Source organism: Artemia sp. Qi Xiang Cuo, chromosome 2 (genome assembly GCF_049724085.1).
Source record: "Artemia sp. Qi Xiang Cuo chromosome 2, ASM4972408v1, whole genome shotgun sequence".
NCBI classification, from domain to species: domain Eukaryota; kingdom Metazoa; phylum Arthropoda; class Branchiopoda; order Anostraca; family Artemiidae; genus Artemia; species Artemia sp. Qi Xiang Cuo.
This window is the reverse complement of record NC_142795.1, coordinates 30,611,206-30,626,393: the sequence shown is the minus strand read 5'-3', so window position 1 is coordinate 30,626,393 and position 15,188 is coordinate 30,611,206. Positions and strand designations below refer to the sequence as shown.

Genomic DNA, 15,188 nt, shown 5'->3' with positions numbered 1-15,188 from the left:
CATGTCACAGTTACATTCTGAACTGTGAAAGTTCATCCAAAATGAACTTTTAAAAATCAAGAGAATGTAACTGTGACATGGTAAACCTCGACAAAACACTACTGAAATAATTCAACTCATGCATTTCAGTGAAAGAAATTCAAAATGAACTTTAAAAAATAAAGAGAATGTAACTTTGACAAGGTAAACCATGACAAAAAACTACTGAAATATATCAGCTCTTGCATTTCAATGAAATAAATTCAAAATGAACTTTGAAAAATTAAGAGAATGTAACTCTGACAAGGTAAAGCACAACAAAACACTACTGAAATAATCCAACTCTTGCCTTTCAACGAAATAAAACCAAAAAGAACTTTGAAAAATCAAGAGAATGTATCTGTGACAAGGTAAACCTCATCAAATCACTACTGAAATATTCCAACTCTTGCATTTCAAGAAAAGAAAACCAAAATGATCATTGAAAAATAAAGAGAATGTAACTGTGACATGGTAAATCTTGACAAAACACTATTGAAATATTCCAACTCTTGCATTTCAATGAAAGAAATTCAAAATGAACTTTGAAAAATCAAGAAAATATAGCTGTGACAAGGTAAACCACAACAAGACACTACTGAAATATTCCAACTCTTGCATTTCAACGAGAGAAATTCAAAATGAACTTTGAAAAATTAAGAGAATGTAACTGTGACAAGGTAAACCATTACAAAACACTACTGAATTATTCCAATTCTTGCGTTTCATCGAAACAAATCCAAAATGAACTTTGAAAAATTAAGAGAATGTAATTGTGACAAGGTAAACCACAACAAAACACTACTGAAATATTCCAACTCTTGCATTTCAACTAAAGAAAAACCAAAATGAACTTTTAAAAATCAAGAGAATGTAACTGTGACAATGTAAACCACAACTTAACACTACTGAAATATTCCAACTCTTGCATTTCAATGAAAGAAATTCGAAATGAACTTTGAAAAATCAAGAAAATGTATCTGTGACATGGTAAACCATGACAAAACACTACTGAAATAATCCAACTCTTGCATTTCAACGAATATTTTTGTTGATTGAAAAATAAAGAGAATGTAACTGTAACCAACAGAGTTGGAAAGAAATTCTAAATGAACTTTGAAAAATCAAGAAAATGTAACTGTGACAAGGTAAACCACAACAAGACACTACTGAAATATTCCAACTCTTGCATTTCAACGAGAGAAATTCAAAATGAACTTTGAAAAATTAAGAGAATGTAAATGTGACAAGGTAAACCATGACAAAACACTATTGAAATATTCCAACTCTTGCATTTCATCGAAAGAAATCCAAAATGAACTTTGAAAAATTAAGAGAATGTAACTGTGACAAGGTAAACCACAACAATACTACTGAAATATCCCAACTCTTGCATTTCAATGAAAGAAAAACCAAAATGAACTTTGAAAAATCAAGAGAATGTAACTGTGACAATGTAAACCTCATCAAAACACTACTGAAATATTCCAACTCTTGCATTTCAACGAAAAGAAAACCAAAATGAACTTTGAAAAATCAGGAGAATGTAACTGTGACAAGGTAAACCACGACATAACACTACTGAAATATTCCAACTCTTGCATTTCAATGAAAGAAATTCAAAATGAACTTTAAAAAATTAAGAGAATGTAACTGTGACATGGTAAACTACGACAAAACACTACTGAAATATTCCAACTCTTGCATTTCAACGAAAGAAATTCAAAATGAACTTTGAAAAATTAAGAGAATGTAACTGTGACAAGGTAAACCACGACAAAACACTACTGAAATATTCCAACTTTTGCATTTCAATGAAAGAAATTCAAAATGAACTTTGAAAAATCAAGAGAATGTAACTGTGACATGGTAAACCGCAACAAAACACTACTGAAATATTCCAACTCTTGCATTTCAACGAAAGAAATTCAAGATGAACTTTGAAAAATCCAGAGATTGTAACTGTGAGATGGTAAACCATGACAAAACACCAGTGAAATATTCCAACTCTTGCATTTCAATGAAAGAAATTCAGAATGAACTTTGAAAAATCAAGAGAATGTAACTGTGACAAGATAAACCACACCTAACCTTGACAAAACACTAGTGAAATATTCCAACTCTTGCATTTCAATGAAAGAAATCCAAAGTGAACTTTGAACAATTATGAGAAAGTAACTGTGACTAGGTAAACCACGACAAAACACTATTGAAATATTCCAACTCTTGCATTTCATCGAAAGAAATACAAAATGTACTTTGAAAAATTAAGAGAATGTAAGTGTGACAAGGTAAACCACCACAAAACACTACTGAAATATTTCAATTCTTGCATTTCAACGAAATAGAACCAAAATGAACTTTGAAAAATCAAGAGAATGTAACTGTGACAATGTAAACCACAACAAAACACTGCTGAAATATTCCAACTCTTGCATTTCAATGAAATAAAACCAAAATGAACTTTGAAAAATCAAGAGAATGTAACTGTGACAAGGTAAACCATGAAAAAACACTAGTGAAATATTCCAACTCTTGCATTTCAATGAAAGAAATTCAAAATGAACTTTGAAAAATTAAGAGAATTTAACTGTGACAAGGTAATCCACGACAAAACACTATTGAAATATTCCAACTCTTGCATTTCAATCGAAAGAAATTCAAAATGAACTTTGAAAAATTAAGAGAATGTAACTGTGACAAGGTAAACCACGACAAAACACTACTGAAATATTCCAACTCTTGCATTTCAATGAAAGAAATCCAAAATGATCTTTGAAAAATCAAGAGAATGTATCTGTGACATGGTAAACCACGACATAACACTACTGGAATAATCCAACTCTTGCATTTCAATGATAGAAATTCAAAATGGACTTTGAAAAAATAAGAGAATGTAAGTGTGACAAGGTAAACCACTACATAACTGTGACAAGGTAAACCACGACAAAACACTATTAAAATATTCCAACTCTTGCATTTCATTGAAAGAAATTCAAAATGAACTTTGAAAAATTAAGAGAATGTAACTGTGACAAGGTAAACCACGACAAAACACTACTGAAATATCCCAACTCTTGCATGTCAATGATAGAAATTCAAAATGGACTTTGAAAAATTAAGAGAATGTAACTGTGACACGGTAAACCGCAACAAAACACTGCTGAAATATTCCAACTCTTGCATTTCAACGAAAGAAATTCCAAATGAACTTTGAAAAATCCAGAGATTGTAACTGTGAGATGGTAAACCATGACAAAACACCAGTGAAATATTCCAACTCTTGCATTTCAATGAAAGAAATTCAGAATGAACTTTGAAAAATCAAGAGAATGTAACTGTGACAAGATAAACCACACCTAACCTTGACAAAACACTATTGAAATATTCCAACTCTTGCATTTCAATGAAAGAAATCCAAAGTGAACTTTGAAAAATTATGAGAAAGTAACTGTGACTAGGTAAACCACGACAAAACACTATTGAAATATTCCGACTCTTGCATTTCATCGATAGAAATTCAAAATGGACTTTGAAAAATTAAGAGAATGTAAGTGTGACAAGGTAAACCACAACAAAACACTACTGAAATATTTCAACTCTTGCATTTCAACGAAATAGAACCAAAATGAACTTTGAAAAATCAAGAGAATGTAACTGTGACAAGGTAAACCTCATCAAAACACTACTGAAATATTCCAACTCTTGCATTTCAATCAAAGAAAACCAAAATGATCTTTGAAAAATCAAGAGAATGTAACTGTGACATGGTAAACCTTGACAAAACACTAGTGAAATATTCCAACTCTTGCATTTCAATGAAAGAAATTCAAAGTGAACTTTGAAAAATTAAGAGAATGTAACTGTGACAAGGCAAACCACGACAAAACACTATTGAAATATTCCAACTCTTGCATTTCATCGAAAGAAATTCAAAATGAACTTTGAAAAATTAAGAGAATGTAACTGTGACAAGGTAAACCACGACAAAACACTACTGAAATATTCCAACTCTTGCATTTCAATGAAAGAAATCCAAAATGATCTTTGAAAAATCAAGAGAATGTATCTGTGACATGGTAAACCACGACATAACACTACTGGAATAATCCAACTCTTGCATTTCAATGATAGAAATTCAAAATGGACTTTGAAAAAATAAGAGAATGTAAGTGTGACAAGGTAAACCACTACATAACTGTGACAAGGTAAACCACGACAAAACACTATTAAAATATTCCAACTCTTGCATTTCATCGAAAGAAATCCAAAATGAACTTTAAAAAATTACGAGAATGTAAGTGTGACAAGGTAGACCACGACAAAACACTACTGAAATATTCCAACTCTTGCATTTCAATGATAGAAATTAAAAATGGACTTTGAAAAATAAAGAGAATTTAACTGTGACACGGTAAACCGCAACAAAACACTACTGAAATATTCCAACTCTTGCATTTCAAGGAAAGAAATTCAAAATGAACTTTGAAAAATCAAGAGAATGTAAAAATCCAAAATGAACTTTAAAAAATCAAGAGAATGTAACTGTGACAATGTAAACCACGATAAAACAATACTGAAATATTCCAACTTTTGCATTTCAAGGAAAGAAATCCAAAATGAACTGTGAAAAATCAAGAAAATGTAACTGTGACAAGGTAAAGCACAACAAAACACTACTGAAATATTCCAACTCTTGCATTTCAATGCAAGAAATGCAAAATGAACTTTGAAAAATTAAGAGAATGTAACTGTGACAAGGTAAACCACGACAAAACACTACTGAAATATTCCAACTCTTGCATTTCAATGATAGAAATTCAAAATAAACTTTGAAAAATCAAGAGAATATAACTGTGACATGGTAAACCGCAACAAAACACTACTGAAATATTCCAACTCTTGCATTTCAACGAAAGAAAAAGTTAGAGGGAGGGGGAACCCTTCGAGTTTGGGGATAGGGGACCTATGGAGGGTTTAATTCTCTGGTGGTTAGGGTCGTTGGTGCTTATGATCCATGATGGTTCATACTCATGTATAACTCACAACTTGATTTGTAATGATTTCTATGGATTGTTCTGAATTTATTTATTAAAATTATTTTCTTGACATCTACATCTCTCTTAGTATCAACTTTTTAGTATACTACAACGTTAGACCATATTTTAAATTGACAACACTGTTCAAACGCCACTTGTGTATTATACAAAAAACGTCGAAGAAGTAAAGCTATTCATTATTAAAATTATTTGCTTGCCATCTACATCTCTCTTAGTATCAACTTTTTAGTATACTATAATGTTAAACTCTATTTTAAATTGACAACACTGTTCAAACGTCACTTGTGTATTATACAGAACACATCGAAGAAGTAAAGCGTAATACTCACTCTCTTTGAAAAGGTGTAGAGCTTCCATAGAATCCAAACTATCATATCTACGGAATCGCTGTTAAACGTTCTACATGATATTAAACCAATAAAGAAGAAAAGAGTAGTGCCTATATACCCGCGCAAATTCCATAGATACATTCTACTATAGTGGCTTTTGATTTAGTTCAACACTCCCTGAAAGTTTTAACTTAAGACCCTCAGCTGTTCTTACGATATTGCAGATCCGCCCTCGTGACAACATGGATGTGCCTAGTGTCTTTTAATTAGTTCAACATCCTCTCAACCTTCCCTGAAAGTTTCAACATAATACCCTTATCTGTTCCTGAAACATTGCAGATATACCCTCTTAACATTCTGGATGAGCATAGTAAGTTTTGACATAGTCCAACATCCCCTCAACATTCCCTGAAAGTTTCAACTTAACACCCTTAACTGTTCCTGAGATATTGCATCAGCCCCCATGAGCATAACCCCACAAAATATATATTTAAACAATTAGCAATATTTATTATTGACGGCACTTACCCTAGAGCCTCTGGGGATCTTGTCATCCCCAGAGGAATATCTATTTGACCTTATGACTATTTTGAACAAAATTGCTCTCTCAAAATTGCTTTGATGGGATGTCTCTGGATGCTACGGGGAGGAGGGGCGTTTAGTGAAAAACAGCATGGGAGAGGGGTCGGTTGTCCCCTAATCACTTTTTACAATCAAAGAGACACTAGAACTTTTATTTTCGAATTGAATGAGGCCCTCCAAAGTTTTTATGACTGCCCCTTCCATATGGGGTGGCTCTGGGATAAATAAATAGATACATAACAAATAAATAGATAACACGCTTTAAGGCTTATTGCTCTTTATTACAGGAAACGTTAGAACGTTGCTCTTGATCAAGTGAGTTACTCCACTGAAGTTTTGTAGGCTCTATTAAATAGTAAGTACAATAATGGGGAAACGGCAATACGTAAGATCTCGTTGCTCTATTATAGTGAATTTAGTGCCTAAGTAAAAAGCGATGCGTCTTCCTTGTATTATTAACGCAAGTCATTGATACAACTTATTGATGCAAATAGTTGATACATTGAAATAGCGATATCATCAATAGCAAGTAACTTAAATTTTTAACTGTTAAAATGCAATTCAGAATTATTTGCAATCAGGAGTCAATAAGCCATAAATAAACTCCAAATCAAAAATAGCGACGAAGACCACACTGCCTTTCCATAACAAACAACAAAAGTACGAAGAACAATTATTCTTATGCATTAGGCAGCCATATTTTTGAAAATCCTAGCCACAATATACTTTTTGATGAATCTGCCCTTATTAGCAATGACCTAGGCATAAAGCAGGTAGTCCGAGAATCAATTGAAATCAGACTTAAGATTAATAATAATATTTCCTTAAATAGGGATTTGGGGGATTATACACTAAATGCTCTATACACAAATTTAATTAAAAATGATCTTACAAAATGTTTTAAAAAACCGATAGACATTAACACAGAACCGGTCACAAAAAGACCTTTGAGGCTAGCAGCTAAAAAAGCTGGATTAGCAATAGGAACGTGTTTTTGAATTCTTTTTCTTTCATCTCATTGGATCGCCTTGTTCTACCTCACATTGAATCAGTCCTGACTCCTGGTTTAAAGTTGCTGAAGCGAGTATTCTAGGACTGCCTTGGAAAAAAAAATTTTTGGTTTTATTTGTCGCATGTTGTTGTGAGTCTTTTTTCTTTCATATATTTTTGTCTTGCTGAGGACGGCCCTTGGACATAGGGCCGAAATATTCATTCAAATTATCTCCACTGTCTTGCAAAAAGATTTCCCTATTGTTCTTCGTACTTTTGTTGTTTGAAACTCCAAATCATGTTATTTCTGCCTATATTATGGGGATTCTCAAGGTACACATATGATGTGAATTTCTTCAGTTAGTCGATAATCTTATACAACTCAGATAATTTCACTTCATGTTTGTCTACAACATGATAGTCTACAACTTATACCAAATTAAGCGAATTCAACACATATGGTAACATCTTAAAATGCTTAATTTTTATACCTCAGAAGACATCCTAACGTACTTCATGTTTTTATTATGCAAAAAATATATACTATTTTATGTTTTCAGTAAAGCGCTAGTTTTTCAAAATTCTGTAGATATATGTTGCATATGCCAGAAGCAATAATTTTTATTCGTTTCAAGTTTCAACTACGCTTTCTACCTCCATAAAAAAACTCGGTTTTTTAAATTAATCTTGCCCGGAGATGTAAAAATGGACGTGATGAATAGGACAAAATTGTACTTTTCGTGTAACACATTCATTTTATTCTAGTTCCAGTTACTAAGTAAAAATTTTTTGTTTCAAAACATTTATAATAAATCGCAAAGGACAAACAAATAAATAACAAAAACAAGCTATATCAGTCACATTTACTAGTAGCCACTTTTGTAGTCTGCAGGCTGTTGGACATAGTATCCCCAGGGCGCAAAGCCATATCCACCATAACCTCCTTTGCTATCATAACCGCCTTTGCTATAACCTCCTTTGCTTGGTCCTCGGTATACCTGTAAGAGAGGAATTCATAAAAAGTCTTGCCTATATCACAGATATACAAATTGTGAAATCAATATCTAAGCAAAATATAACGTCATAGAAAACCAAAAGCAAAAAAAAGGATTTGCCTAGGATTCAGCATTATTTTTTTACTAAGTTTAGCTATGTTGAAAATGTTCCACGTTGTTGACGTCGAAATTCTGAGCTTCACAAGTATAAAATAGGGGGTTCCACACCTGATATCAGAAGACTATGGATCTGTCTTATTTAGATACCTATGCTAATTGTTGCACCTTTGAGGAATGGGCTGGATCAATCCCAAAATCAGTCCGTTTCAGACCCAATCTCACTTATTTTGCTTAACATTCTAGATAGATATTTTCGGATAACAAAATAGTGCCACATTTTTTTAGCAACTTACTGTTATCCTCGTTACAGGCCACAAAAGACTTAAAAGAAGGTGAATCAAATTAAAAGTTTGATACTTATCGGTTGTATAATAACACTCGAAAAGTGAAGTTTGGTTAATTCTAATGAAATAAAACAAAATTATGAATAATAGTTTATAAAAAATTGGGCTATATATTTACACATTAGGGGGGGGGGAAGGGGGTAAAGCATAGCATTTATTAAATTCGTAACCTAAACAAACCTATTCTAACCTAAGCTAACCTAACCAAAATACCAACTAAATACTTAAATAAAATATAGCTACAATTTATTTTCCAACCCAGCCAAAACTAATTATTTGGTATAAAGAAGTTGCTTGACCAGTTTACTCTGCCATGTCCGTATCATTCGTGATTGAAATTCTCTAGTGTTTATTATATAACCGATAAGTACCCAACTTTTTTGTGTCTATATTTACAGAAACAAAAATCTTATTGTTTATGGTAATATATTGTTAAAGTAAAAATATGATGCGTGGAAGACTCCCTTTGAAGAATATACAAAATTGAGTGATATTTGTAAGTCTATTTAACATTTTGTTGGCAAAAACATGTCTTTTTCAAGCTTTCTTCTCCCCGGACAATAATTTTGCGCGTTATCGATGTTGAACAAATAAACAATCAAATGGGGATAAGTCCATTTATTTAGACAGTGAAAAAACAGGTACAAAAGTCTAAATATTTTGATCACATAGACAGCGATCATCATCAGTAGAAATATATGATGATGATCGCTGTATATGTGATCGAAATATCTATACTTTTGTACCTGTTTTCACTATCTAAATAAATGGACTTATCCCTATTTGAACATTTATTTGTTCGTCATGGAAAGGCAGTGTGGTCTGAGAAAATTATACCTAATTTAAAGTGTTATGTCGAAAAAAAGTTATCCATGTTAAATGTCAAAACTAAGAGTAGTTCGATAAAATTTACGGTGGATGCAAAAGAAGTTTTCCAGGCTCTATCAGCACAGGGTATTGTGCCAAAAGAAGCCAACACAAATGATAGTTAAACAGAGAAAATTTGGCTTAAACTGGACACTACAAAATTACAAAACCATAAAAAAAAATGTGAACTTCTACTAACAGGCTTTCATTCTATAGTCTGCCTATGCGCGTGGTTAACAAGTTACTACTACTGCTACACTACTAACAACTCGCCGCAGCACCTAGCCGCCTGAGGCCAACACAGCTACGCACGCTCCTCCTCCATCCCAATCTATTCAAAGCCTCCCTTTTAACGCCCGCCCATCAAGTTCCCATTCCTTTAAATATTTCTTTATGACGGTCTCCCACCCCCGACGAGGACGACCTGCTTTCCGTTTAGCCTTAGACGGTTGGTCGAAAAGAACAATCTTTAGCAATCTATCATCCTTCATCGGCAAAATGCGTCCTGGCCACCTCAACCTTTCTTTCATTATAGCCCTAGAGAAAGGTATTGAACCCAATTTTTCGTATCAGCCTATTGATTTAAACAATCTTATTCGGCTAGGTACCTCGAAAAATCCTTAGGCAAATTCTTTCGGAAAATATCGAAAAAATCTATATCCGTTTTTGAACCCCTTAAGCTTCTGATTCATATATGAGTTCTGTCATCACTGTAGCTTCTAATATTCTAATCTTGGTTTGCAGACTTATCTTCCTATTCTTCCAAACTTTTTTTAACTGTGAAAAAACACCTGAGCCAAGTTAGTCTATGCAAAATAGCTTTTTTCAACCTCATGCATAAAATTAAGGTTGAAGTTATAGCTTATCTGTCAAACTGTTTAACTATTGAAAAAAACAAAAGTTTAAGTGTAAACTATCAATTATAAAAACAAGTCATAATATACATTTTTGGACCAATATTAGTATAAACCCTGAAAATTATGTGCAGCAATGACAATTTTTTTATGTCGTTTTTCCATTCTCGACTTTACCATCCATATTTTTTCTTCGTTGTTTTAATTTTGTAGTCTGTTTTAACAGTTTTTTTCAGTGTTGACTTGAATTCAAAAATGTGACTTCTGACTGGCAGCGCTCGTGATAGCTCAATTTTAGGAGTAAATGTTTTCTTATCTTAAAAAAGCATCGATACTTAATTAATTAAAATTGAAGAAGCTAAATTTATTGTTAGTTGGGCATTCAATAAGTCCGCAAAATAGAATTTAAGAAAGCAGAGGAAGTTTTAATGTTTCCAGTATTGAGTTGGATCCAAGTACGAAAGTACTGTTCTAATAATCAAATCGTCTTCTCATATTTTATTCCATACAATTGTCAAGTAGCTTTAAAACTATTATTAAAGTCCATGTCGCACAAAAAAAAGAAGAAAAAGCTGCAGTCCACATTTGTAACCACCTTTTTTGTCAATTAGAATAATTCCCTTTTTAACACTAGTATGATTAAATCTCACTTATTCATCTAAAACCTTCTACAATCATACCCGAAAGCGGGAAGGGGGACTAGGATAAGTACAAAAACTGAAAAATTGGGGGTGAATGTTTTTTTTTCTTTCTTTTTCTTTCTTTAGCGCTGTTGACCCCGACGTTCTGGAAAAACCTTTCAATACCCCCCCCCCCATCCGCTCCAAGGGTAAGACCTGTCAGCGATGTTCATAAGATTAAGAAAAAAAACATTTTTTTTAAGCAAATGAGTTTTTCAATTTTGATAGGACGAGAGCAAACAGCAATGGGGAAGGATGCAGGCGTGGTCCCCCAAAAATTTTGGTTTTTATTTTCTATTGAGATTTATTTAATACTTTGGGAGTGTATTAAATTATTTTGTTGATATATCAAAAATGGTTACTTGTCCCTGAAAAAAAAATGCCCAGCAACTAAAGCGTCGATGCGACGCCCTTTATGCCAGCAATTGCTCCGAAGGATCATCATCCTTTACCCTTTTACCAGAAATGGCGGAAGTCAAAATACTTGACATAAAGCCTTACAGTCGAGACACTAACAAAGCAAGGCTCTCAGGCCTGTACGACCTCCCTATGTTAAGATTTGTTGTCGATAGTGGGTTGATAGAGAGGAATAAATCGAATTAAGAGACGCATGAGATAAATTAAATTTAAGTAAGGGTATATTCCAAGTACTGTTTTTATTTTTATCCATTACTTTTCTTTTACTTAAAAAAAATGAATAAATGAAATCAGATGTTACATTTTTCTAACCGACTGAGAAGACTTTTTGGAAAAGAAGCTTCGTGCGTCAAATAGTGCATTCGCTGCCTTAGAATTCAATTTTCAAGATCTGGTTCAGAGCTGAAGTTCCATTATATTTAATTTAGTTTTCTTCGGTATAATTGTTTTACCTGAATTTTTACTCTTCCATCGGGTCCTTTATAAGAAGGTGAGTATGACTGTGAATATGAAGGTTGTTTGTATGCAGATGCTGACTCATAAGATGGAGCTGCTTCCTGTTGTGGCATTCCAGCTGCTAGAGCTGCGAGACCACAAATGACAATTGCAACTAGAGTCTAAAAGAAAAGTAATTGGTTAGTTCCAAAACAGCAACAAAACCATGGAAAAACGTGAAAATGACAACATACAACCTTATGTTTGACTGTTTTATTTTTAAGTAGTTCTCACATCCAGTTTTTATTTACGTAATATTTTATTACATTTCTTAAGTGACACCACACAAATTCTGAAATTAATTATATTTTTATTGAACAAAACAAAAATAATAACAACGGGAGCCCAGGAGGAGCAAGATGTTTTTAAGGGTTTTATTAGGCTACACTTTTTCCTGGTTCAATTTGAGATTCAAATCTGAAAATAGTTCCATATTTTCACTGATACACTTGACGATTTGTTAATCTTTTTCTTTTTATCTTTTAGGGTATATATGCCGTTTAAAAATATTCGCTTTTTAACACTTTTCTGATCAACCCCTCCCTCTTAGGACCCTATACATCTTCGTAACTGCCTGTCTTAAGAAATGTGTTTTATTTTGAATCTTAAATACAAGCTATTTCCAAATGGTCAGATTTATTATAGGTATAGGTAATGCCGTATCCGGTGGAGGGGATAGGGAGGTTTCAACCCTCCCCCCTCCGAAATGTTTGTCCAACTCGTAAAGACGGAAAAAATGAACATAAGGAATTTTTTTAGGTTTTTTTGTAGTTTTTTTTTGTGAAAAACACTTCCGAAAAAAAACCTTTTGTGTCCAGCACCCTTAAGCACAGAATAATTTGTTAAACTAAATAAAATCAAAGAAAAAAGTAGATACGAAAGAGACTAAATAGAGACCCTTGTCATTAATATTATATTTGTTCAAAAAATTTTGAACATGCTCTAAATCCTGTTATATATTGAAATCCAACTATATAGTCACAGCTGAGATTAACATTAGTTTTAGGTATCCTTCACAAAAAGTAATAAAACTACAGGTAGGGAAACTACAATTACAAAAGAATATGACACTGTTAGCTTCAGACAAAGTAATTTATTCGCGACGCACAGCGGTAGCTCCTATTACCTGTCTACCTTACATGTTGTGAGTAGTGTTATTTAGTACACATTCGTTTTAAAAGAGTTAACTTAAGGTATATTCGACCATTTTGGTGAAGCAACCTTCAAGGACTGGCGTTGTGACACTTAGTAATTTTTTGTTTCTTTTCGAATTTAATGCGTAAATCTTACTAGCTTCGAATCACACCCTAATCAGGCTGACCGCACAATCGTGTTTTTTGTTGTCTTGATTGTCCTTTTTGTCATTTTTTTTTTGCCATTTATTGTAAATTCACTTGCTTTGTTCTTTTTTTGCTACCCTTTTATTTTTACTTTTTTATAGCCTACTAGATGAAAAAATGAAATTCCAACTATCCTATTTAATATAAGCTGCTTATTTAGATTTTTTTGCTTCTATTCTTTGGATTATTTACTGAAGATACAAAAAGTCCTCTTACCAATTTTGAAATCATATCCTTAGGTAGAGAGTATTATGCCTTAAGATGTGGTATTATCCAGAAGAATCTTGGAACTAACTTATTTCTTGAATGCTTTTATTTTATACCCAAGCTGCTTCATATGCTTCGCGGGCAAATGAAGAACGATGGTAACGTCAAGAGCGGTAAAACTTTCACAAGTAAGCTATCAGTCAATGCGTGACAAGATGAAGCAAATAGACCAATAGCTATTAGCAAATAGGAACATCTCGTATAAAGAAAAAGTGGGTTAAAAACAAGAACATTAGATTTTTAGTTTATTTTCTCATAAACAAAAGCAGGTACATTAACTTGGCCGAAAGTGTGAATAGGTGTTGGCGGAATTCTTCTTTTATGTTAAGTTGACATTGCCGATGTTTGGTTCGGAATAGGAAAGGACTGACAAGGTTTCAGTTTCTATAATCTTTCCATATTTTGTTTTGTCATTTTTCTCAGGTTTAGACCCGTCTGGATTATGCGTTTACATTCAGGTATGGAATCTGGCCAGCATTGCAAGTGAAAAAAACCGTAATGTGGAATAAGGACCTCAGCACAAATGAAGCATAAACTGGTAAAGAAGAGATAATTTCAAATAGATTAAGTGAAATGATGTTGAAGAACAAGAATAACTCAAAATTTTTGAACAAAGAATAATAAATCAAGACCAATAGTACCGAAGAAAAATTGCAGATACATTGGATAGATTTTTACCGCCCATTATCCAGAAATAGAAAATTTGACTGAAAGCTTAAAAGAATTAGAATACCTGGCAATATAAAAAATTTAAACTAATAGTCCAAAAAGTAAAAAGAAAACAAAGCCTTAAAACAAGAGAATAGACAACTACTTAGCTTACAATTTACATGATCAAGGCCTATGTGTCAGCGTAGACGTCTTAAAGAACGGCATGTCTGTCGTGCATTGTTTCTTCCCTCGGCCTCTTTGTAAGGAAGGGATGGTGGTATAAATTCGGAAAGGAGCTTATTCGATAAGCAACAAAAAGTCTGGTGCCTTTTTGAGTGCCAAAATGATTGGAGCGCAACCAACCCTCCTCCCATGCCTTTTTTGTTCCAGGCACCCAATAGTTTTGAGGCATCCTATTAAAATTTAGAGTAGCCATTTTGCTAAGAATAGCTGGAAGATCCAATAAGTACGCCCATCAGAGAAAAAATTATCCATGCTGACCCAGGTTAAAGGCTCGTAGACGCTGGAAAGTGCCCGTTATTCACAACGAGGTTTTAATAGAAAAAAAGGTGATAATGTTTGGTCTTGTCTATCTAATCATCTTAAACCTATCAGGGTCATTTTCTGTGATGAAAGAATCTCCATTTTTTTATGCGGAACTAAGGGGGATTTTACGGGGCCAAAATTTGCACCGAGAACTTTTTGAGTGTAACCCATCTTAAACTTACATTCGTAATTCCCTGCGCTTAGTGAATCATAATTTAAACACAAATTTCAGAATGGGGGCAACCCCCCACCCCCCTCCCGTAAAAAAGGTTAATAAATTTTGGCATGGGTCTAAGACTTATATTTGTAATTTATTGGGCAAATGAGGCCACATACACAAAAGAGACTGACAAAAGCATTTTGCTGAAAGTGGCCTGAAACAACTTTTTCCGAAGAATCCGAAACTTATATACATAAGTCCATGAAGGGGACTGCAAAAAATCTGTAAGATAAATTGGGCCTCTATCCCTAAAAAACGGGCCAAAAATAGCACTCTAGCCTTTAAGGCTGCTTGGTGCTGAAATGAGTTTTTAGTAGTCGTAGCAGTAATAGTAGTGGAAAAAGTAGTAGCAGCAGCAGGTAGTTGTAGTATTAGTAGTAGCAGTAATATTAGTAGTATTTCTCCTTATTTAC

The 15,188-nt window shown here is 33.3% G+C and overlaps 1 protein-coding gene across 1 annotated transcript; it reads right to left on the bottom strand.

Moving 5' to 3' along the window:
• Positions 1-7,718: 7,718 nt before the first annotated feature.
• On the bottom strand, positions 7,719-13,460 carry LOC148955130 (uncharacterized). The gene is made up of 3 exons (XM_089108076.1): positions 13,308-13,460; positions 11,709-11,873; positions 7,719-7,977 (listed from the first exon to the last, which is right to left on the bottom strand). The coding sequence occupies exons 1-3, from the start codon at positions 13,320-13,322 to the stop codon at positions 7,846-7,848; spliced, it is 312 nt and encodes a 103-aa protein (XP_088964202.1). The 5' UTR covers positions 13,323-13,460; the 3' UTR covers positions 7,719-7,845.
• Positions 13,461-15,188: the final 1,728 nt, after the last annotated feature.